The sequence below is a fragment of the Rosa chinensis genome, chromosome 5, assembly GCF_002994745.2.
Source record: "Rosa chinensis cultivar Old Blush chromosome 5, RchiOBHm-V2, whole genome shotgun sequence".
Taxonomy (NCBI): domain Eukaryota; kingdom Viridiplantae; phylum Streptophyta; class Magnoliopsida; order Rosales; family Rosaceae; genus Rosa; species Rosa chinensis.
In genome coordinates, this window is record NC_037092.1 from 27,218,011 (window position 1) to 27,241,651 (window position 23,641).

Here is a 23,641-nt window from a genome sequence, read left to right on the forward strand (position 1 = left end):
TAGTTTTATTAAGCTTAACTAGTTCGTAGTTGGATAGGCTTACTTTAATAAGTGAGCAAGACATGCATGTCTAATTAATGGACCTATCCTATGTACCACCATGGTTTCACCATAACTTCTTGTATGTCTATAGATAGTAGCGGAAGGGTATGTAATGGTCATTCTGGCCTCTGACCTTTTTTATCAATAAAATCTATGATGATACTTTAACCATAAGTAACCTCAATTCAGCTCAGCTGAAATCATAAGTAACCTCAATTCAGCTCAGCTGAAATCATTACATACTTTTTGTTATTTTGATGGAAGAAACTAGCTTCAAATGCTCACTTAAACAAATAAAACGATCTCCATAAACTTAAGTAAATTTAAACACTTGGCCCCTAGCGTGGGTATGGTTCAGTAATATTTGAAACCACATTTTTTGACACATAAATAAAGCTTTCCGATGCACTAGATGTGTCTATGTCTGATTCAGAGTTGTAATGCAAATAATATGCAGGTTTGGATGGTACTGACAGAGTGAGAGAATGACTGTTAAGCATGGAAACAACTGAAGCCATGGTTGGTCTGTCATTCACATTTTCTTGGACACATAGCAAACCAATGTGGATGCATTGGATCATTTCATTTCTTGAACCTGTTGTCAACATGGAATCTATAATATTTGGAATTGTATCATCCCTCCAATTTTTCCAGGCCTATAAAAATTAGAAAAATGTTTAAGTAAGACATTATGCAACCAAGACTTTACCTATTTGGTTTCTCTGTTGCAGGCATAAGAGAGAAATATACGGAGATTTAATGTAATAACTTGATTGTATATTCTTACTCACATAGCTTAGAAGGTCCTCTTCATTTTCACCATTCCGGAAACTACCAATCTTCTTACCACTAACTATCTCAAGAACTAACACACCAAAACTGAAGACATCCGATTTGACAGAAAAGCGGCCATGAATTGCATATTCTGGCGCCATATATCCACTACATGATCACATCAAATTAAACATCCAATTATTTTGATTCATAAAAAAACAAATAATTAAAAAAAAAAAAAAAAGAGAGAAGAGGTTAAGAGTACAATGTATACTTACTAGGTCCCAACAATGGTTTTTGTAGCTCCTTGAGTTTGATCCATAGCAAACAATCTTGCCATTCCAAAATCTGCAATTTTAGGGTTCATATCTTCGCCTAGCAAAATGTTGCTAAGTTTGAGATCGCGATGAACAATTCGAAGTCGAGAATCTTCATGGAGGTAAAGAAGACCACGAACAATTCCTCCTATGATTTTGTAACGTGTTTCCCAATCCAAATGCCCATGATTGATTGGATCTAAAACCAATTTTATTAGATAGATGTGGTACTATATTCTAGAGGCGTAATTTAATTTGGTGTCTCATATATAAAATCTATAAGAAATAATAAATACAAAATATACTGAGGAGTAGAGGTTACCATACCAAATATGAAGTGATTAAGACTTGCATTAGGCATATATTCGTAAATGAGGAGCCTTTCCTCTTCTTTTAAGCAAAACCCTAGGAGCCTTACTAAGTTTCGATGTTGAAGTTGAGCAAGTAACATGACTTCATTTTTAAATTCACGTTCACCCTGTTCAGAACTCTTGGAGAGTCTTTTCACAGCAATATATTGTCCGTTCAATAGCCTACCCTGAAAGTAAGTTTATAAAAGAGAAGTTTTATATACACACCTCTAATTACTTAATGCACACGCCTCTATGTTTTTATCATCAAACTTTCATATTTACCCCTCCTAATAAATAAATAAATAAAAATAAAAATAGAAGAATCTATAAAAATAAAATAAGAATTAAATGCTTTATATATCTAAATATTAATTAAATATTTTCTTATAGGTTAAATTTTCTTCTTGTCTTTGATTGTGATATAATCGACATCTCTTCAAGATCATGCGTGAACATTAATGGCAGATGAAATAATTGTAGTCCATATGAAGAATTAGCAAGCAACCAAATTGGTTGAAACATATTGAAAGAGGTTATAAAACCATCAAATATATCTTGGATACATGAATATATACATCATCATCAATCACTTCGTTTGCAAAACAACCCCCATGACTCATTCTTTACCGATTTTATTGACCATGACTATATGGAACATGAAGATATTGATATATATTGAATCTTTAAAAATCTTAGAGGCATGAAGTCTTTCAACTTGAAGAACAACAAAGGTAAGAAAATAAAGTTATTCAATCTTCTAGCAATATACCAACCTTATTGATGTGAGAAAGAATAAGTATAATTAATAATTACCAATTGATATGAGCGGAATTAATTAGAAATTAATTCCACAATAAATCAAAAAATTATAGTAAAAGAATGTATTAAATAAATTTTTTTGATACATAGCATTTTTTTTTTAAAATTTCTCATTTATTTATTTAATGAGGAGGGGAATAAATGGAAGTTTGATGAAAAAATGTAAGGAATGTGTATTAAGTAATTGAGGGGGTGTATTTAAAATTTCTCTTTATAAAAACAAAAAAGAATTACATGAAGAAAATAATACAAAAAGAATTACATGAAAAAAATAATGTATTGGGAAAGTATATTTATTATAGTGTTTGGATTTGTCTAATGTGGAGCACATATTTCTATCCCATACAAGCCCACCACGACAACAATAGTTTTAGCACTTCCATAATTGCAAGTACCAAAAAACAATTGCAAATTACCTATTAACAAATTACAATACTCATAATATCATTTAACAGAAAAATAATTGCAATCGCTGTAAAAGGTAAAGCTGTGTACTATTTTGTTACCTTATAAACAGCTCCAAATCCACCTTGGCCAAGCTTATTTTCATCGGAAAAGTCATCCGTTGCACATCTTATATTTTCAAAATCATATTGTAATGAATCCACGAAACTAACTTCTTCAGAAATATCATGATCTGAAAAAGGTACAGCTTAAATAATATATTTTTTGAAAACATCAGACTTATGAGACAAATACATTCTCGAAACCAGAGACGGCTTAACTTACTTTCAAGTTTTACCCTTTGTTGCTTGACTCGTAAGAAAATGCATAAGCCACCGAGAAGCATAGTCACAAAAGCAATGACAACCACAATGATGATGATAATAGTTTTTCTTGTCTTACTCTTTAGCCCTGTAGAAAATCATAACGGTATAGACGTTTAGGTGTGACTGGACACGGTCCATGCAAATAAACGGTATAGACATTTAGATAGTAAAGATAATATATAACTACAAATGTACTTATGTGTGCAGTGGCAGTTCTAGGATTCAAAATCGGAGTGGGTTTGATTTTTTTAGTGCAGTGCCAATATTTAAGCAAAATATATGTCAAGATATATACTTTATGAGATACAAAAAATAAAAACCCTACTGAAACTACTATCAAATTGATTACTGAAAAGAAACTTTTTTGAATTTTTTTTATTAAATAAAAAGAATGAGGGATTGAGAAAAGAACTTAATCAAATTAACTAATGCCAAATAGACTACCTCTCGTACTAGGTTGAATGCCAAATAGACTATCAAAAAACGAAATAAATTTTTTCGTATTGAAGAAAAAATAGAAAAGATATAGAAAATATGATTACAGTGAAAATAGTACTGTACGACTCACTCATAAGAGTTGTAAGAAAGAGCTAAGAACTCTAATACATCACATCCAAAATAAAGAAAACTATGAATATATCCCAAATGAAAATAAAAAGTAAAACAAAATTCATGTTTCTTTGCAACCACTAAAAAAATGACATAACATTGTAGTGTAAGAAAAAATGCTAACTAAAAGATAAAACAAAAAATACATACTTAACGATCAAATAGTTCCAAAGAGGCCCAAGGTCCAAGACAATTGGAAGAAGAGAGGAAATATATAAAAGACAAAAAATGTGTTAAAGAACAACAATAGCAAGTCTCAAACTTGGGTGGGCTTGGATACGCCAGAAACTTGAGAAATGCATGTTTTACATACACTGATGTACATAATTTTAGATTCTCGGGTGGGGCTAAGCCCAACCCACTTGATACCTGGTTGCGCCCCTGAATGTGTGCGTGTGTAAGAGCCTGCTCGGGGTTACATACCTGGCTTAGGTGGAACTGGAGCTGGAGTTGTTGGAGTAACTTGAGCTGAAACATTTACTACTGAATCAGCTGTAGGATCATAGAATATACCGTACTCATACCTTATATAACAGCTTGGTTTAAAAATTCTAGCTCCGCTCTTTCCACCAGAACATCCTGGAATAGCAGAGATGCAATTCTTAAGGCAATAACTGCAATTTCCGCTGTCTATATCCGGAGTGCACTGCACAAGTGCATATATCGTTTCACCTCCTGGAACAGATGCATGTCCCGCAGCAAATTTACGAGAATTCACTGAAGCAGCTCTGTCACTTAAATTTTTCAACGCGAGGTTAAGCACCAGCTCAAACGCTTGTGCGTTCAATGCGTAGTGCGGGCTGGGCGCACACTTGACAGGGTCCTCTTCCTCAATACCAAATATTAAGTTCTGCGAGTACCTTAACATGCAACTCTCTGACCATAAGATTGCTTCATTGTTCCCCGAACAATTTCGCAGGATAATCTCAGCAGAGTCGTTGACACACCTACGACAGGATTCAGGTCCGAGGTCTCCTCTGCACAATGCAATTGCATTCACTTTGTTGGGGTCTTGTCCAAGAGAGGAGCTGTAAAAGCCAGAGTCGGATCGATTGGAAGAGAAGGAGGAGAGGAGGGTTTTGAGGTTTTGTTGGTAGATGGTGCCATTAGCGTCACCGCCGTTATCGGAACATTTCCAGCAGAATTCAGCTGCCTGAGTGCATAGGCCGTCATCTTGGGCTATGGTGGGAGCAACAAGCCTGTCTACTATAGGAACAATAAAGAAAAGAAGAATCAGCCATATTGAGGAACCCATGATGTTTTCAAGTCAAAATTCAAATTGATTCTTCACAGATTTTCTTCGGATGTTCTTGAGCTTTAAAGACAAGTTAGCTAGCATGAACAACTCAACAACCCACTACTCGACATTGAATCTTGTCTTTATCTCAACCCAACCTATGGTTCCAGTTACATGTCGTTTCCTGATGTATCTACATTGAATCTTGTCTCTATCTCAACCCTACCTATAGTCCCGGCCAGTTGAATCCTGTCTTTATCTCGACCCTTCTCATTTGAAGGTTTCTAAGTGGTTTGTGGTACGATACTGCGGAGAGTCTGGTATCCACCGGGTGACCCTATGTTAACATTGCGTGGGCTACGCACGCTGACAGTACAGTGTCGAAACCAAAAAACACGTCTTTCGCTAGGTAAAATTTAAGATAACAAAGTGTAGTTTACTAAAATAAATTATCACAAAATAATTTATAAAAAATAAAAATAAATTAAAACAAAATTGATTATTCATAGATTTTCTTCAAATGTTCTCGAACAAAGAGTCTTCTATGGACTAAAGTCCACCTGCACCAAAGCAAAAAATCAGCTATTTTACCACCCAAAATGCCTCATTTTACCCTCCATTTTGACATTGAATCCTGTCTCTATCTTTCTAAGTGGTGGTAGTACAATATTGACCAATCTTACTATTCAAAGCACATAAATTGATTATGCACAGTGAATGGTCTTGTTTTCCGTCCTAAATTGACGGTAGAATTATCAAAGCTTCGTACAGTCAACATAAGACCAGGTCCATCATGGACTCATGGGTGGAATTTGTTCTTGGCCAAACAGTGGACGAGGAAATTACTAGGAAATAACTATGTATCTATCTCATTGGATTTGGTCATGGATGAGTTTGACGCTTTGTGGTGAAGCATTGCTTTTGGAAATTGAAACAAAATCTTTAAACAACTTTAATTCCAAGAAATTATAGAACAGTGTTTTAGTTTGTGGTTGTTGTTTATTGGTTTTGTGTATTTGTGTAAGGGTATATTGTATTTGTTAGGGGTCAAACTTTCTTGAGAGTTACTTAAAATAAGTGAGCTGATGTTCTAGTTAATATTTGTTATTCCTTTTTTTAAAGCGATCGATTCCTTTGTCCCTCCTGTTGTATAATGTAGGCACTGCATAACCGCTTTAGAGCGCAATCCTTTCGGCATACTAAATCTATTTCACTAGGCAAAAAGCCCGCGCGGTGCTGCGGGTATGCTATTGATATCATTGAATTTACATCGAAGCTACAGTATACCAGATTCCAAATCTGGTATCTTAGCCATATGTCAAAGACTACATGCTAACCAAAAAATCGGGTGCCTTTTCCAGATTCCAAATCTGGTATTTTAGCCAGATTTCCAAAAATACACATGCTAACCAAGTAGTTGTTTATGTACATTGTGCAAAAAATGGTTAGGCTTGGCCAAAACATGTGAAGGCTGGTAACTATTTACATCAAGTCTTCAGCTGAGTCTTCAACTGTTCATTAAAAACGGATTAATGACCTTGAATACTTTTTTGATATGAGGCTGGGCCAATTTTACTTGTCCCAGCTTGCAACTCACATCCAAGTAAATTATTCATGCGCCCATTATCAACTGCACCTTGTAACATTAACTGCTTCCTCTTGTCTGATTTTAGCTGCGATGCTCCCACTACATACAACAAACAATTTCACAATAAGAATTTGATATGAATGAGAAATTCAAAACATATTTGGACCAGCACTATTAAAACACAAAACAAAAAGCGATCACCATGAATACTGCTATGAACAAAACCTTCTAACATTAATCACCTTCTCTTCAGATTTTGATCCTGATGCTTGTTTGTCAGGTGGATTAGCAGCGACATCATAAAATGAATGGATGCTGCCACTATCTTGGCTTCCAACCGAAAACTGGTTTTGGAAGTTGTCCCTTGCTCCAGTAGACATATTAGTGTAAGGGGCATTTTATTTTTACACCCAAATTTAATTGCACCTATTACATTAAACCCATCCATTATTCTTTTTTAATATACACCCAAATCTGTTGATTAGGTTGATTACAGAAATAAATTCTTATTAACTGACATACAAAATAAAACATGTTTTTGTCAAAAATTACTGAATATGCCACAAGCTCTGAACTAGACCCTTGATTGAAGCTCTCGTAATCAATACCTAAATCAAGGTTTATGACTGATTTTCTCTATTTCGTGGTCTGTTTTTTCTATATAAAATGTATGTTATCTTTTTCATATAAACACTTGAATGGAAAGAAAACATAGGTTAATAACATATATATTATACAGTGACTACAGTTGTTCTATTTGTTAGGTATGTATGCTATTTCCAATTACATGCAACATAAAAATTTTATCTAAAAAAGGTACCTGATCATTAGAATACTTTTATATATATATATATATATATAGATAATTTGATTTCAAGTATGTATCTAACATATAGGAGGTTTACTTTTTGTTTCTATATATTCGATTACAGCCTAAATGTTGATAGTTTTTGTACAACATCTCTATATTAGAATTTATTATTATTTTTTGTATCATACCTCTTTGTTAGGTTTTTTATTATATTATACCTATGAAAGTGGTATATATCATTGCGTGTCGATATCTATTAAGCTTGAACATTTTTATTATCTAAGCCCTACCTACATATACATATTTAGTAAGTACATTAGACATGTATTATTTGAGAGAATGTAAAAGGGCAAATTAGACATATATGAAAATAAGAAAAAATATTGGTTGTAGGCATACACTCTGCATGGAAGGTTTATTAATCTGACTTGGGTGTAAATTAAAAGAAAAGTATGTATAGGTTTTTCCTAATAAATGGTTGAATTTTGGGGTTTATATCTAATTTTCTCTTAGTGTAATTCAAAACCTGTATTCATAGATAAATGTACAGCAATTCATAAATTAAACAAAATAAAGGCTTCATGCTTCAATATAAGCTGGAAGATAAGAATCAAAGATAAGTATACCACCAATGAAAATAAATGTACCTTTTGTAGAAATAACGCAAACGATATGTATACCAACAATCAGAAGCATCCCAGCTCTCTACCTACAGAAAAATGAAAAACACGATATATGTTGAAAAAAAATATAATAACAAAAGGAAAAACTATTGACTGAAGCATGACTAAGATGTTGTAGTTAAGGGATATAAAAAATATTACCAGAAAGTAAACCTGACTTGTAGTTGGAGCAATATAAACTATGTGAGACTGTCTTCAATAATTTTATTTGAAATCAAGGTATGTATTATTACTGTTATTGAATGAAAAAAAATATGCCTTATCATGCTATGCATGATCCTATAAGATTTCATTATTTGACAAATAACAAATGAGATAGATAGAAAAGCAAAACTGATCAAGAATACACAGTTCGAAAGACTTGCATGCTCTTTCTTGTTTTGGACGACAACGTACCAAATCAAACCAAACTAAATCAAATAAAATGATTGCTTTTCGATTATCTCAATTATATTTCAAAATTGTCGGGTATAAACCATGTTTGTAATGAATGGATTGATTAGCTACTTTGTGTGAAGTATGCTGTGATCTTCTTACTGGTTTGTGAGCCATTATACCTTATCATACTTTCTGATTAGAAGCACATTAATAAAACTGAATGTCAAAAAAAGCTGTTGATATAAAATGAAAATTTGGAAGCTGTGTTGATTAAATCTTCGTGTTAATTGTGACTGCAGGCTAGAGCTTATGCAAAGGCACTCAATGAAACACTTTTCTTCTCTCAAGCAGATGCATTTGTTTTGGTTACTTTGTCTAAGCCGGTAGAATGAATCTTCTGGAAAAACTTTTCACTGTTGGTAGCAAAAGTAGCAAGGGAAATTGGTACATTTGATTAAAAAAATGTTGCTCTTTGGTTTATGAAGTGACAAAATGTTCTGTATGCATATATATAGACCAGTACATAATAATTCACTCTTCACACTCTCATTCTCAATTTACACTACTCTAAGTAAACAAAAAGCATTAGTCAAAAAAAGTTCAATGCAATTACATCAGTTCATGGAGATGAGATGAATGACTTAAATAGATAGTTCTTTTCACAATGAGAACCAAGATTGATAAAAAGACAAAGGAAAGAAACTATCCATACCTTCAGGCTGGGATTCAACACCCGCTTTTGATATCATATATATAGTAAAGTAGTCTTTATGCACCGCAGTCAGCAAACCTATACAGTGCAGTGGAAAAAACTTAAGATGATGTATAATGGATCTATGCTTCAAAGGCTATTGCAATACATTTGTCTTAATCTATTTTCATTTTTTTTCCTTTTCATCTGATGCACTTGCAAGAAAATTGAAAGGCTGAGAAATAAAAGAATAAAAAGAGTGTTTGACCAGGTTGCAAGACCAAGGTCATTTTAAATTGCAAGATCGATTTAGTTTAATCAATCCGTTTCAGTGACTCACGAAAAGAAATTCAAACAAATGTAACTAATCACAATACAAAAGCAAATGGCTAAGTCCAAGCAAATGTCTCTGCTGATTTATTTATCAAGAAATAGAATTAAAAAAAGAAGAAGAAGAAGGAAATACAATTGATAACTGCACATTGAGAATGTATATATCCAAAACAGCATTGTGAATTTGTAATCCGAACAAAATGAATTTCAGCTAGATTATGATTGCAGTTTCACTGATATTTTGTTTCACATTCCTTATATTACTATATTATCAGTTTATCATATACTTCAATCAAAATTTATGTTCTCTCTTTCATGCTTAAATGCATCTTCATACACAATTTGGAATGAACAACTAATAAAAAAAACAAAAAAATCAAATTGCAATTTTGATCAGCTATCTAGTCACTTGGTCACAATTGCAATACAACTAAATTAAAATTCAGACTATATAGGACTGTACTAATTTCAAATTCAGACTATACAGCTACATAGTAAGTCATGATCATTAGTCTTTGATAACCACACAACTTGGGCAAGTTCAAACCAAATTGCTCAAAGACGTAGGCCCAAACTCAATTAGAACGAAACCTTGTGGTTTTCTAAGCTCACCCAATCATTAACCGAGCACTCTGCCGCATTCTTTCCCTATGGTTTTGAATCGAACGGTTCAAAATGCAAGCCCTTCTGTCCTACCCATGCACCCAATTCATCACCAAATCAGAACCGAAACACATCCAAAACCCAAAACTCAAATCCAAATCCACCAAAAACAAAGCAAAACAGAGCGAGTGGAAGCATAGCAACATGTACCTGCGAGCTGAGCGACGTGGAGGTAACCCGACCTTACAAACCAAATTGAAATTACCAACTGAACACCATGGATGGGTTTAACAATACCTTGAGGGAATTGATTTCAACCATAGGCTATAATAACAACAAAAACAAAAGCAAAAGCAAAATCTCAAAATTAGAATAAAAAAATTTATAAAAAAAAAAAAAAAAAACACCACACCAATCACAAAAATCACTCACCCTTTCTTCACAGATCGAGCAAACAACCATAAACAAACACCTCTCTATCCCTCACTCAGCCTGTATCTGTTTCTGCTCGGCAAACAAACTAACACGCGAGAAGTAGAGAATTCGGTGGTGTCTCAGCCTCTCAGCAGATCAACATCAACAGGTGGCCTATACAATTCCTCTACACCTAGACGGGCAAAAATGTCCTTCCACTATTCATTTTGTTTGTCGTGGTTTGCGTTTTAGTATAGTTAAAACTAGTAAATTGATCCGCGCGATGCTGCGGGTTTTTTTTTCTTCAAGTTTCATATATAATAGATGAATATTCACAATTTAAAAAACATCTGCGCTATTAAGAATATGATTTGTTTAATAGATTAGCAACAAATGCAAACAATAATAAACTTTTTCTATGATTTGTAGAAATTTACAAATACAAAACAGAATTGTTCTCCCTTAAAAAAAACAAAAAAATGATAAGGCAGAACTGTAATTTCAATCAAAAGCCAGAGGCAAAACAGGAACTTCATTGTTACATGAATAGTAATAAACAGTGCAACCAGCTTTAGTACATGTATAATTGGATAGTCATGGATTGAATTTGACGCTTTGTGTGAACATTGCTTTTGGAAATTGAAAAAAAAAAAAAAAGTAATTCAAACAACTTCTATTCTAAGAAATTTTAGAATAGTGATTTAGTTTGTCACTAGGCAACTCACTCGCGCAATGCTGTGAGTTTATGTTTTCCCCAAAGACATTAATTGACTAAGCCTGCTAATCCTCATCTTCCTACCGAAAAGAAAGAACAAAAAATCGGTGCTAATGACATAAGGGAAGCATTACCGCCTATATCAAACGCATCCGCGCCACATAAGATCGAGCAACCATTATTAAGAGACTTCCCACATCCTACAAAGCACCTAGAGATCCATTCTCAGTGAAAAACGAGAAGCTAAACATGTGGAGCAACTCTTGCACTGCATGCCTCACCATAGAAGTTTCTATAACCTTACTCCATCGCGCCTATCCTGTCACAATATCAATCCGATTTAGGGCCTAGTGTTTAAGGATTTGCAAGCTTGACTTATCATAAGCCAACAAGCCAAAAGGCATAAAGAGTTAAAGACATTAGCTTTATATCAAAATCAGCTAAAAAATAATAAAGAGTATATACTTGAACAGTAATTTCATACAACAGCAGTACTTTGACCAAGAAAACGGTCCTTAACCCAAAGCACCAAAATCTACCAAAATCACCTCACTTATCCTAGTAACAGATTTTTATTTCCACTCACCCATTTAAGTGCAAAAAGTTAATTTTATCCTCGTCCTAATTAATAAACTACAGCCACGGCTACTCTTTCATTCAAATTTCTCTCTCTCTCTCTCTCTCTCTCTCTCTCTCTCTCTCTCTCTCTCTCTCTCTCTCTCTCTCTCTCTCTCTCTCTCTCTCTCTCTCTCTCTCTCTCTCTCTCTCTCTCTCTCTCTCTCTCATTTGCTCCATCTCAAAACGCTTTTTTCGTAGTTGATTAGTTTGTTCTGGCTCTCCATGGTTGCCATCGCTCACTCCGAGGCCATCGCGTACTCCGAGGTTGTCCAACTCCACCTTCGCCAAGATCAAACGGCTTCGGCAACGCCTGATTGTTCTCGCCTTCACAGTTCACCTCCTCAGCGACGGGAAGGTCCCGCGAGCTCGGGAGACTCTAGGGTGATGGGAGGGCTGTTTTTGCACTCTCCCCCCAGATCTATACTGTTTCTGCGTGAGACCAAGGTTCGAATCTCCTCCAGGTTGGTGTTTTCCCTTTTTAAAGTAGAATTTGCATCTTAACTAAAAAATGGTTTTCTCCAAAAGTTTGCTTCTGCTTCAGGCCAAAAGATTAATTTCGATAAGTCGTCCATTTATTTCTCTTCTAAAGTTCCTTCCAATGTTAAAGTAAATATTTCTGCTATTCTTGAGATAAGTCATACATGTTCCATTGGAAAATATTTGGGGATTCAAAACATTGTTTTCTAGAAGGATCCCATGAATGCTAAAGAGCTCCTCATTAGAATTTCCAAGAAACTTAGTGGCTGGAAAAGCAACACTTTGTCCAGAGCAGGGAAATTAACTCTGATCAAATCAAATTTATCTGGTATTCCTAAGCATATTATGTCCTGTTTCAAGTGTCCCCCCGAAGGTCACTAGTTCCATTGACAAAGAAATGAAGAATTTTTTCTACGGTAATGATTCGAAAAGCCCCCCGGTTGCTTGGAACTAGGTTTGCTTACCCAAGAACCAGGGTGGTCTTGGTGTTAGACCTTCTGCTTTTTTCAATAATGCTGCTCTTGCTAAGCTTGGTTGGAAATTATTAACTGACAAAGAAAATTGGTGGGCTCATTTGGTTAAGAAAAAATATTTAAGAAAGCACTCTTTTTTTTATCTGAAGAAGCAGGCTAATCATTCGATGGCCTGGAAAGATATTCTTGATTCTCGTGATCTTATCCTTCAGGGAATGAGATGGATTATTGGTTCTGGTAAGGATGTCAAATTCTGGACCTTTAATTGGGCTTTCGATTTCCCTTTATACTATCTTTTGGATGATAATGTCAAGGCTATTGTGGATTTGAATGAATCTGTAGGTGATTACATCACTTATGGAAGCTAGAACTTGGACAAATTAGCTCTTGTTCTGGATCAAAAGATTATTGATCATATAATTAGCATTCATATTCCTGTTTCTGATTTACAAGATCAATTTGCTTGGGGTCCTGCAGTAGATGGTGCCTTTTCCATAAAATCTGCTACTTGGCTCCAGTGTAGTCCTATTTTTCATAGCCAGTCAACTTTCTTCAATAAATTGTGGAAACTTAATCTTCCCCCAAAAGTTAAAATCTTTGCTTGGCTGTTTTTGTTTTTGCGGGAGAGATTGAAAACAAGGGCTTTCATTGCTCATTATAATCAGTCTCTACTTGTGCTTTTTTGTGGAACAGGTTTGGAAGATTGCAACCATTTGTTCCACTCCTGTTCCTTTGCTAACAGTGTTTGGAGCTCCGTCCCAAATCTTCCTGCTCCAGCAAACTTCTCCGGTCTCTCTGATTGGTTGTTTTCCCTCTTTACCAAGGATTCTCCTGCAACAATTGAAGACTGCTTATTAATTTGTTGGCAAATTTGGGGGGCAAGGAACAACTTAGTTTTCAAAAACACTCTTGCTTCCCCAAACAGCATCTCTCTTGCTGCAACTACTATTGGTTCAAACTTCAGAAGTAGCAATCAGTCTACTGTAAAGAAAGTCCCTACTCCACGACTTCTATTCATTGGCAGTCTCCTCTAGCTGGTTATTTCAAACTCAACTTTGATGGTTCGGTCAAGAATCGCAACCATGCAGCTGCGGGGTACATCATCAGAGAATCTAATGGTAGCCCTCTCTTAGAGGGAGCTCGACGGCTTGGTGCTACTACAGTTCCTGTCGCCGAAGAATGTGCGCTCAAAGATGGTTTAATGCATGCTCTTTTGCATAACGTCTCAAGAATTCAAGTTGAGGGTGATTCTCTTCTCATTATAAACTGCATAAAAAAAGCTTGTACCCCTCCTTGGAAACTTAAGTCCCTCATCCAAGACATTCTCAATCTGGCTGCGAAGTTCGAGACCATTTTTTTCTCGCATGTTTTTCACGAGGCCAACTTTGTGGCTGATGCTATTGCCTCAACGGGTCATGCCCTTTCTTTTCCCAAAAGTTTGGTTTGGTTCTGTTCCAGCTGCAGCCTCGTCAGCCTTACTGCTAGATACCGTAAACCTTGGCTGCCCAAGGGGCTTTGTTTTGTAATTTCCTTTTCTCCTCAAAAAAAAGAAAGAGAGGAAAGAAAGATCAAAGGTAGGTAGCATACATGTCCTTTTTTGACTTGACGGGTTTCAGCCTTTTGAGGCCATATTTCCATTACTCTTTTCGATTAAACTTCAACCTTAGCTTAACACTTCCAGAACGATGTGCAAACTTTTTTTCTAAAAAAATAGATGTGCAAACTTGTGGTTGCAAAATTGCATGCCTTTTTTTTTTTTTTCCTCTTAATATCTTTCTCTGGCTTTAGTGCTGCTCTATTTTTAGTGGCCTCTGTACTTTTACCGTCTATTATTATATGTAGCCATCTGCAATCACAAAAACTGAAAAACCTTATAGCAATATAACATGGATTGAATAAGATAGATCAATCATTTTCTGGTGATTTATTATGGGGGTTGTTTCTTATGTTTTACTTTTGGAAATATGTATAAAGTCAGTAGGATCGATCATGTTATTTAGCTCCTTCCTCTTTTTTTTCTTTGTTTTTTTTTTTGGTGGTAAACTGTGGGAAGAAGACAAGAAAGAAAAAAAGGAAAAAAAAAACGTTTTATTATCTCGTAATACGGTCTAATGGTCTACTTGGGGGAAATAAATATTCTGAATTGATGTAATCTCCTCATTTTTTTCCTTAATCAAAGTTTCGTTTGTCAAAATTTAGGGATATTAGTTCCCATTCTGACAACCGAAAGGTCTATTGGGGGGCAATAAAGGTTTATTGAGGGGACAATAAACCTCTCCGGCTCCATATGAGTTCTCCAATAACCTCTTTGGAGACTTCCGACGAGATTTTATAAACCTCTGTTGCCCTCCTATAAAGATCGATTGGAGGGCAATAGACGTTTATTGGAAGGCAATAAAGGTCTATCTGGGGGCAATAAACCTTTTTGGCTACCTATGAGATCTCCGACAACCTCCAGCAAGAGTTTCAGGGAAGTCCGATGGGCGGCGGCCAGATACCGGAATCCGACGATCGTTGGCTAGAATCAGGCGGCCGATGATTGAACTCCGGCAAAGTCTCCTATGACTTCTCTCTCTTCCATTCTCTCTCTCTCTCTCTGTAACAAATGAGGAAAGGTAAAATAGTCTCAAAAATAAACAAAAAAGAAAACTTAATTGGGCAGTCAGAGCTCGATTGGATGAGTTGTTGAAGACACCTTTTGATGCGTCTGACATTGAAGAAAAGCAAGCACTTCAGATCAAGTTCCAAGAGTTTCTTACACAAGAAGAAACCGTGTGGATACAAAGGTCTAGGGCTCTATGGTTAAAGGGTGGAGACCGTAAAACTGCTTATTTTCATCGTCGTGCCTCAAACAGGAGGCAACGTAACCAAATCTTGGGACTCTTTGATGATACAGGTTGTTGGGGTAATGAGCCCCAAGAGATTGAGAGGGTAGTCACTACTTATTATCAGAATTTGTTTCGCACTGAGGGTTCAAACCCAATGGCTAGAGAGCTGATTCTTAATACCGTGCAGCCTAAGGTGTCTATGGTAATGAACCAGGAGTTGATGTCTCCTTACTCTGATGAGGAGGTGCGTGTAGCTATTTTTCAAATGCATCCTTCTAAATCTCCCGGTCCGGACGGTATGTCTCCTTTCTTTTTTCAAAATTATTGGACTAAGGTTGGACCAGATGTTTGTACGGTAGTAAGGCATTTTCTTTCATCGGGGGTATTACTGAAAGAGGTTAATTACACTCATGTGACATTGATACCTATGGTTAAGGATCCTAAGCATATGACTGATCTACGTCCCATTGCTTTATGCAACGTGTTGTACAGAATTTGCTCTAAGGTTCTTGCCAATTGGTTGAAGAAAATACTGGGAAATGTCATTTCACCTTTGCAGAGTGCATTTGTCCCGGGCCGGTTGATTTCAGATAATACACTTGTGGCAACTGAACTGGCTCATTATTTGCATACAAATCGTGGGGGTGACGGTCATTTTTCTTTAAAATTGGACATCAGTAAGGCATATGACAGATTGGAGTGGCCTTTTATTCAAGCTATGTTACTGAAACTTGGTTTTGATGCTACGTGGGTAGAGTTAATTATGGCTAGTATTAATACTGTTAGCTATTCTTTTCTTGTGAATGGAGAGGTACGTGGATATGTTAGACCCTCCAGAGAGATCAGACAAGGGGATCCACTATCGCCATATCTCTTTATTTTATGTGCAGAGGGTCTATCTTCTCTGATTGAATATTTTGCTCAACAGTAGTGGATTGAAGGGATAGTTGTAGCCCCTATTGCTCCAAGAATTCACCACTTGTTGTTTGCTGATGATAGTTTCTTCTTTGGAGCAGTAACTGATGAGGAATGTCAGCAGTATCGTAATGTTTTGCATACTTATGAAATAGCTTCTGGACAGCGTGTGAATTTACAGAAGAGTAATGTGGCTTTTAGCGAAAATGTGAGCATGGAGAGGCAACTCTTCTCAGCAAACTTGCTTGGAGTTGAGTGAGTAGACAAGCTTGAAAGGTACCTAGGGTTGCATACTTTTGTGGAAAGATCGAAAACTGCTACTTTCAGTTACTTAAAGGAGCGGCTTACAAAAAAGGTTGTGAGTTGGCGTGCAAAGCTACTTAGTGGTGCAGGGAAAGAGATTCTAATAATTAAGGGCGGTTGCTCAAACAATCCCAAATTATGCTATGAGTTGTTATATGCTACCGGTGGGTGTTGAATAATAAAAAAATACCCACAATATACAAAGCATGTAGCTGTCGCAATTATTCAAAAAAAGAGAGAGATGAGGATAATGACAGTAGTTAAACAAATATTTATTTACAAATTATCTCTTTCTCAAATTCAAACAAGTTTGAATGGTTGACCAAGCTTGACCAAGCTTGAGCGGGGATAAGCTGCGAAAAAAACAGAAACAGAAGAAAGCATTCAAATTGTGATTCAAATATCTCAAAGAGAGATAAGAACAAGGTGGCAGACGGCGTCCAAGTTCAATCTCAAAGTCAAAGACGAAGTCTCCGATCAACGGCTTATCTTCGTGAGCTTCGGGAGATTCAAATTTCAAACAAATGTTTATCCAGCCCTCTAGAATCTTCACTGCCCCCTATATAAGAAACACAAGGCTGCATAAGAAAGGGAGAGAGAAAAATAGAGAGAAGAGTGAGTTATATTGGTGCATCAGAGTGAGGCTGCATTCGATAGGAAGAAATAGTGAGAAATTCTGGTTACCTGGAGGCGAAAAATCATCAACAGGAGAGCTTCTTATTCAGGTATCCTGCTGGTCATTTCTCCATGGTCTTTATTGATACTTTTCCTTTATCGTTGCTGATGTGTTCATGAGTGCAGAAAGTCCTTCCTCTGCTTATTGCTATGTATGTGGCTCTATAACCTTGCCAAACAGCACCAGAAACAAATCCTCCATACCCCCCCAAAGCGAAATACACCAACAACAAAGCCACAAAACCTTAAACACACTATTGCTGCCCGCCAAAAATCAGGAAAAAGAAACAAACCAAAACATTGTCGAAACACCTTCGTGTTCACAAAAAGTTGCAGGTTCAAAGAGTGGAAGAAGCACACTCATGGAGGAGGGATTTCGATAACTTTCTGATGGCAAAAGAAGAGAAGTAGATGGCTCACCTGTGTATTTTGCTGCACTTGCTTTCGATGCCTATATTGCGGTGCGTCCTGCGTATGGGTGGCGGAAGTAAGCGTAAGTGAAAGCCTTGGGTAAGCGTAAGTGAAAGCCTTGGGCTGCCGGTGCACGCCGAGGACAAATCTGCGAAATTCTTGGGTTCACAATAGTAGGGAAGCTGATCCAAGATGATCCCCGTGCAAAGTCTCAGCGCCAAGCCATGTCTCCACCTGCATCAAAGTCATCATCAAAATGCTGCCCCTGAAAGTAAAGTGGCCTACCTCCAGCCACAAGTTTGCAGAATGCTTGGTTTAGCTCACCTTCAACCACAAATCAGCAGTGTGTTCTACTTGGCTCACCTGCGATAGCAAAACTGCAGAAAACACAAAGTGGAGGAATTATGGGAATTGTCTCATGCTTACAACAAGCACATAAATGCAGAAGCATGCAAGAGTTGCTAGATCAAATTCAAGTGATCAATACAGCAAATTGTACAGGGGAAGCAGTCATGACAGCCTTGGAACATCATGGTGCTACCTTCTTCTAGGCTTCCTCAGTACGCATCGAGGATTGAACTCATGCAATCAATCCCGCATCGAGGATTGAACTCATGCAATCAATCCTAAGACCATCTGAAGGCCACCTAACGGACTGGAATGAAGCTTGGATGTTTCCTGCAATAAGGCAAAGAGATATGTGAATCTTTTCCAAGGAAAGTAATAGTCGTACTCTTGTGGTCAGATTCTCTTACCTCGAAGTCACAAGCACCAAAATACTGGGATGGCTATGTTTTCTTCAAAAGATGTGGTACCTGCAACAGTTTTGATAATTAAAGAGTCAATACCAAGATGACAAACAAACATGTCTTGACGGTGGAAAATTAATCTATGGTGCTGCTGTAACTTTGATCGGGAATTAAAGACAAAGAGCTTTGAGCTATGTGTATATATGTATATTCAAACTGTCATTGTCAAAATTTGCTGCAAATTATTTTGGCTTTGACCATGAGTCAAACAACAAAGACCAAAAGGCTTTAGAGAATCATAAGTCTAATTATGCTTTGATTCATGTCTCTCTGTGACCTTGAAGCGGTGGGATAATGGTTTAAAAATATAAGAAGTGATGATCACATCTTCCATTAAAGCCTGGCGGTGGGAAACTTATCATCACACTTCAAGACAAAGTTTCATATGCATAATTATAAGGCCATGGTGCTACTATAGCTCTGAACTAAATACAAAAAGCTATCAAGCCATGCAACTAGTCAAACATGCAGCAATGCTTCTTTTGAAATGCAATTTAACAGAGGAGCAGTCGGTGGTGTTGTCAGCAAATCATAAAGAATTAGATTAAAATTCCCTGGGATGGCAGCTAGTTACCTCGAGGAGAAGCCACGTCCAGTTCAACTCGAGATGCCTGCACAAAAAAAAAACATCAGTTTGATATCGGGGTTCATATGTGAGCTGGTAGCTACAAGACAAATGCAATCACTAGTTACCCAGTAAAAATCACAGCAGAGACAAAAGGGGGAAGAACAAGGAGCCCCAAATTTGCAATATAGAGAGTTGATAAATTGAAGAGATTTACAACTAGAAAATTATCTCTTTTAGTCAAAGAAGCCTTACCCAATGCACGTTCTTGATGGAGAACGCAGAATCAAGTAATGGGTACTCCTATTTATACAAAACCCGGAGTCCAGACTCCTTCTCCAAAGTGAAATATAGGAACCAAGCTCCATCCTAAATGTCATCTTTATCACAAGTTGATGATCGATTCAAAACTTATCAAGACGGCCAAGGGAGGAGATGACGTCTAATGTCTGGTTTCCGGAGTTTTAGATGGGAGAAGACACCAAGTCACGAACTGTCTCAAGTTGAATGCCAATGATCATGGGTGTTCAGATCAGTGCCCACGATGTGGAGGCCTTTGGGTTCTGGTGGGTGCAGAAGTAAATTAATGGGTGTCCAGATCCGTCTATGCTCTACAGGTTTCTTTGGGCCACTTTTCTACAAGTTTCGCAGCACTACAAAGTGAGTCCATTTCAGAAATACGGGCCCAGCTGAATCATTCATCGACGAGAAAAATAAGTGATACAAGAGCCCGCCACGAAGCTCGGCACATCCGGGTGCCCAATTCAAATCAGGGGACGCTCTACTAAAAATCGGGTGTTAACATTCTCGACGAGTTCAAAATACATACCCGTTGAGTTAAAAATCGATACAAAACCGAAAATCCCAAATATTGAACTACAGTGGTTTGATCCCTTCACGGGGTATGTAGGTAGTCTAGATTTAAATCTGGATGCAACCGCGACCTTAACCAAATCCCTGGTTTCCTTTAGACCAAATTCACCAAATCCTTGTGACCATGAAAGTCACCCAAATTTCCATATCCAAATGACCTTAAAGTCACCCAAACACTTAACCACAATTCTTTGGTGGGTCATTTACCCATCGAAGCATCCAAACCTTTCCAAAAATCTGAACTACGAGTGGCTTGATCCCTTCTGGGGTACATAGGCAGCCTGATAAACACTCTGGGTGCAGCCGCAAAATCAAACAAACACACTCCTCTCTATGGAATTTTTGTCTTCGTATTTGGAATCAAAGGGTCTTCCCTTGAAGCAAGGGATTGTAATTAAGAGATATTCTTTATCTCGAATGGGTCCGAACTTAACATAATAAAACTCTATTTCCGTTAATGAAATAGAGTAAATTGTGTTGAGTATTTTTGTTTACTATTTTGCTCAACAGCGGGTTTGTGTGATGATTTACAACCATTGTGTGCTTGCTTCTGGTGGGGCGATTCAGGAGAAAAGCAAAAAAATTATTGGCATTCATGGGATAGATTATGTGTCCCTAAAATGGAGGGTGGTATGGGTTTTAAGAACCTCCACTGGTTCAATCTTGCGATGCTTGCAAAGCAAGGTTGGAGAATTTTAAAAAATCTAGAATCACTTATAGCTAGATTATACAAGGCTGTCTACTACCCTGAAGGTGATTTTAGTACTGTAGAGCTGGGAGATAGGCCTTCTTTTCCTTTTTGTAGTATCTGCGAAGCTCGAAATGTTCTACTATGTGGCATTAGATGGCAAATTGGTAATGGGGAGTCTGTTGATATTTGGCGTGATTGTTGGCTTCTTGATTATTTTCCTAGATGTCCTTCTTCTCCTCCTCCGAGGGATGCTCCAAAGTATGTCGCGGAGTTGATTGATCATTCTACAAGTAAGTGGGATGTTGGCATACTTAATCAGTGGTTCACACCGGTGGATAGGGATTTGATTTTGAGTATTCCTCTTGGTCGTCGAGCTTCAAATGACAGGTTAGTCTGGCACTTTCATAAGAAGGGTATTTTTACCACAAATAGTGCATATTAATTTTGTTGCTCGTGATATTGCTTTAGGGCTCATGTTGGCTTTTCCTGCACCGATTGATCCCTATAGAAAGTTATGGACAGCCATTTGGCATGCTAAAGTGCCACCGAAAGTTGCTCTCCATGCTTGGAGATCGTGTGTGAATATCCTGCCTAATCGAACTTGCCTTAGTTCAAAGGGCTATTTGGGTGACACTAGCTGTTTGCTATGTAACAATGGATTAGAGAATGGTGTTCATTTATTTACTCAATGCTGTTATGCTTTAGAAGCTTGGGTAGTAGCTGCGCTGCCAATACCTACGGTGGCAGTTTCGGACTTGAAAGATTGGCTATTAATGTTAGTTAATTTTCTTAGTAAGGAGCAGTTTAATAAGGCCTTAATGATTATGTGGGCTATTTGGAAAAACAGGAATGCACAGCTGTGGGAAGGGAGTAGACAACACCCAAGTGAAGCTTCTATGGTAGCTATGTGTTGGTTTAATGAATTTGCTAAAGCAAATACAGTTGACCAGTCTTCACGAGTGCATCAAAGGGTATGGGAGGCTCCAGAGAATGGTTGGCTAAAGTGTAATAGCGATGGTTCTTTTCTTGCTGCTGCTAATAGAGGCGGCGTGGGAGTTGTGATTCGTGACCATGCTGGTACGTTCAAGGCAGCTACCATGAAGCAACTTGATCAAGTGGTTTCCCCTTTCCATGCTGAACTTCTAGCTTTATATGAAGGTGTGAAGTTGGCTCAAGCTTTGCAATATGATAAGGTAGAATCTGAAACAGATTGCCTACTACTTGTGCATGCCTTGAAACAAGAAGCTACAGATTGTTCAAACTTGGGCTTCATGCTTGAGGAAGTGAAAGAGTTATTGAGAGGACATGTGCATTACATGATCAGCTTTGTTCCTAGAGATGCTAACATGATGGCACATCGAATAGCTAGCCATTCTTTGTGTAATAGTGATAGCCAAACATGGCTCATAATTGCTCCCGAGTTTATAAGGGATGCCATTTTAAACGAGTGTACTTGTTAAGTTTCAATGAAAGTATTTGGTTCAAAAAAAAGGGAAGACCTTATTAGAGTATTTATGGGTAAGGAAAAATTTAAAAAAAAAGTTTAATAGAGTAAGTGAGATAAATGACCCAAGAATTAGGGTAAATAAACAAAAACCCAAAAAAAAGAAAAAAGAATAATAATAAATAAATATAACAGCAGTACATATTTAATCTGTACTCTCTTATTTTTACTAATAAAACTTATCACGACCAAAAGAAAAATAATAGAAGCAAACATAGGGCCAGCCTAGCTAGCTACACTTATTTTCTATGCACATTGGTACTTTACCTGCGTAAACAAAGTCAAAGTAAAGATGAGCAAATTATGAGTGGCTGTGGAATCATTTTCAGCCAAACAGAAATGATAATGATAATGATAATGAAAACAACACTACCAATTTGGCTTTGATCGAACTTTCACACATTTACAGAAATTATATTAAAACATAATCAAAAAAAAAAAAAAACTTAATAGTCAATTTGCTACCTTAGGTTTTCACAATTAGCTAATTTGCTACCTTAAGTATTATTTCTGCCAATTTGTTATTTTATATTTTCAAAATTAGCCAATTTACTACATTTTTGTCATATTAATTTGTCAATTTTTTTGTCCAAACATGAATTAACTTTCAAAAATTTAAGACAGCAAATGACTAATAATGAAAATTTAGGGAAGTAAATTAGTTAATCATGGACCCGCAATAATATGAGTCATTCTCATGTCTTATAATGAAACGAAGAGCTACATATCTATTGTGCAATAGCTACATATCTGTTGTGCAATACTGAATAGTCAAAATTAACTTTGACAGTGTTCGTAGGAATACGTACTATCTGATATTCATATTATGGTTTAGCTACATAAAAAAATTGCTCCAACCATGCTCAAAGTTCTAGGGAGTCATAATATAGAAATGCATGTACAAATGCATGTACAACAACTAAGTTGTTAGTCGAATTAAAAACCTTTCACTTACTAGATAAGCACTAATGTCACTAGAGTACTAGACCAATTGGTACTGAGACTAAGCAATATTTGGTGGGAAAGTAATCATAAACTAAGCGACTAGAATTTATATTTTCTCTCATATTCAATAGCTATTGCTATTAAAAGAGCACTACATAGTGGAAAGTTTGGATAACACTTTATTTTGTTAGGAATCCGACCTAAAATCCCTCTTGCCAAAGCAAAGAAGTACACAAAAATAAAGATAAATGATCGAGAAAACAAACACGAAAACACGAACTTGTTAACGAGGTTCAACAAAAAACATTACCTACGTCTCCGGGCTGCTTGGGTTTCACTATAGAAGAAGAAGAATACATGAATCTCTCAAAACAAATTCTCTCACCTCTCAAGACCTCACTCGCTATCTCTATATTT

General features: G+C 36.7%; 2 protein-coding genes and 1 long non-coding RNA gene across 5 annotated transcripts; 1 reads left to right on the forward strand and 2 right to left on the reverse strand.

Moving 5' to 3' along the window:
* Positions 1-217: 217 nt before the first annotated feature.
* LOC112165076 (putative receptor-like protein kinase At4g00960) lies at positions 218-5,217 on the reverse strand. 2 transcript variants are annotated; one of them, XM_040506126.1, is made up of 7 exons: positions 4,108-5,217; positions 3,035-3,160; positions 2,812-2,957; positions 1,461-1,671; positions 1,095-1,332; positions 834-984; positions 218-698 (listed from the first exon to the last, which is right to left on the reverse strand). In XM_040506126.1, the coding sequence occupies exons 1-7, from the start codon at positions 4,937-4,939 to the stop codon at positions 381-383; spliced, it is 2,022 nt and encodes a 673-aa protein (XP_040362060.1). In that variant the 5' UTR covers positions 4,940-5,217; the 3' UTR covers positions 218-380. The 2 variants fall into 2 exon arrangements, with proteins under 2 accessions (XP_040362060.1, XP_024157257.1); XM_024301489.2 differs by having other exon boundaries at positions 222-698; positions 2,812-2,942; positions 4,108-5,216.
* A 960-nt stretch (positions 5,218-6,177) lies between these two features.
* On the reverse strand, positions 6,178-10,596 carry LOC112165080. Of its 2 annotated transcripts, XR_005799625.1 has the most exons (7): positions 10,441-10,596; positions 10,219-10,332; positions 10,018-10,092; positions 9,094-9,171; positions 7,968-8,029; positions 6,752-6,935; positions 6,178-6,608 (listed from the first exon to the last, which is right to left on the reverse strand). It is a non-coding gene; the product is annotated as an uncharacterized LOC112165080 (long non-coding RNA). The 2 variants fall into 2 exon arrangements; XR_005799626.1 differs by lacking the exon at positions 10,018-10,092.
* Positions 10,597-17,141: 6,545 nt separating this feature from the next.
* LOC121049178 lies at positions 17,142-22,235 on the forward strand. The gene is made up of 2 exons (XM_040505786.1): positions 17,142-21,162; positions 21,623-22,235. Exons 1-2 carry the CDS (start codon positions 20,705-20,707, stop codon positions 22,233-22,235), a joined length of 1,071 nt encoding a protein of 356 aa, XP_040361720.1. The 5' UTR covers positions 17,142-20,704.
* The last annotated feature ends 1,406 nt before the right edge of the window (positions 22,236-23,641 follow it).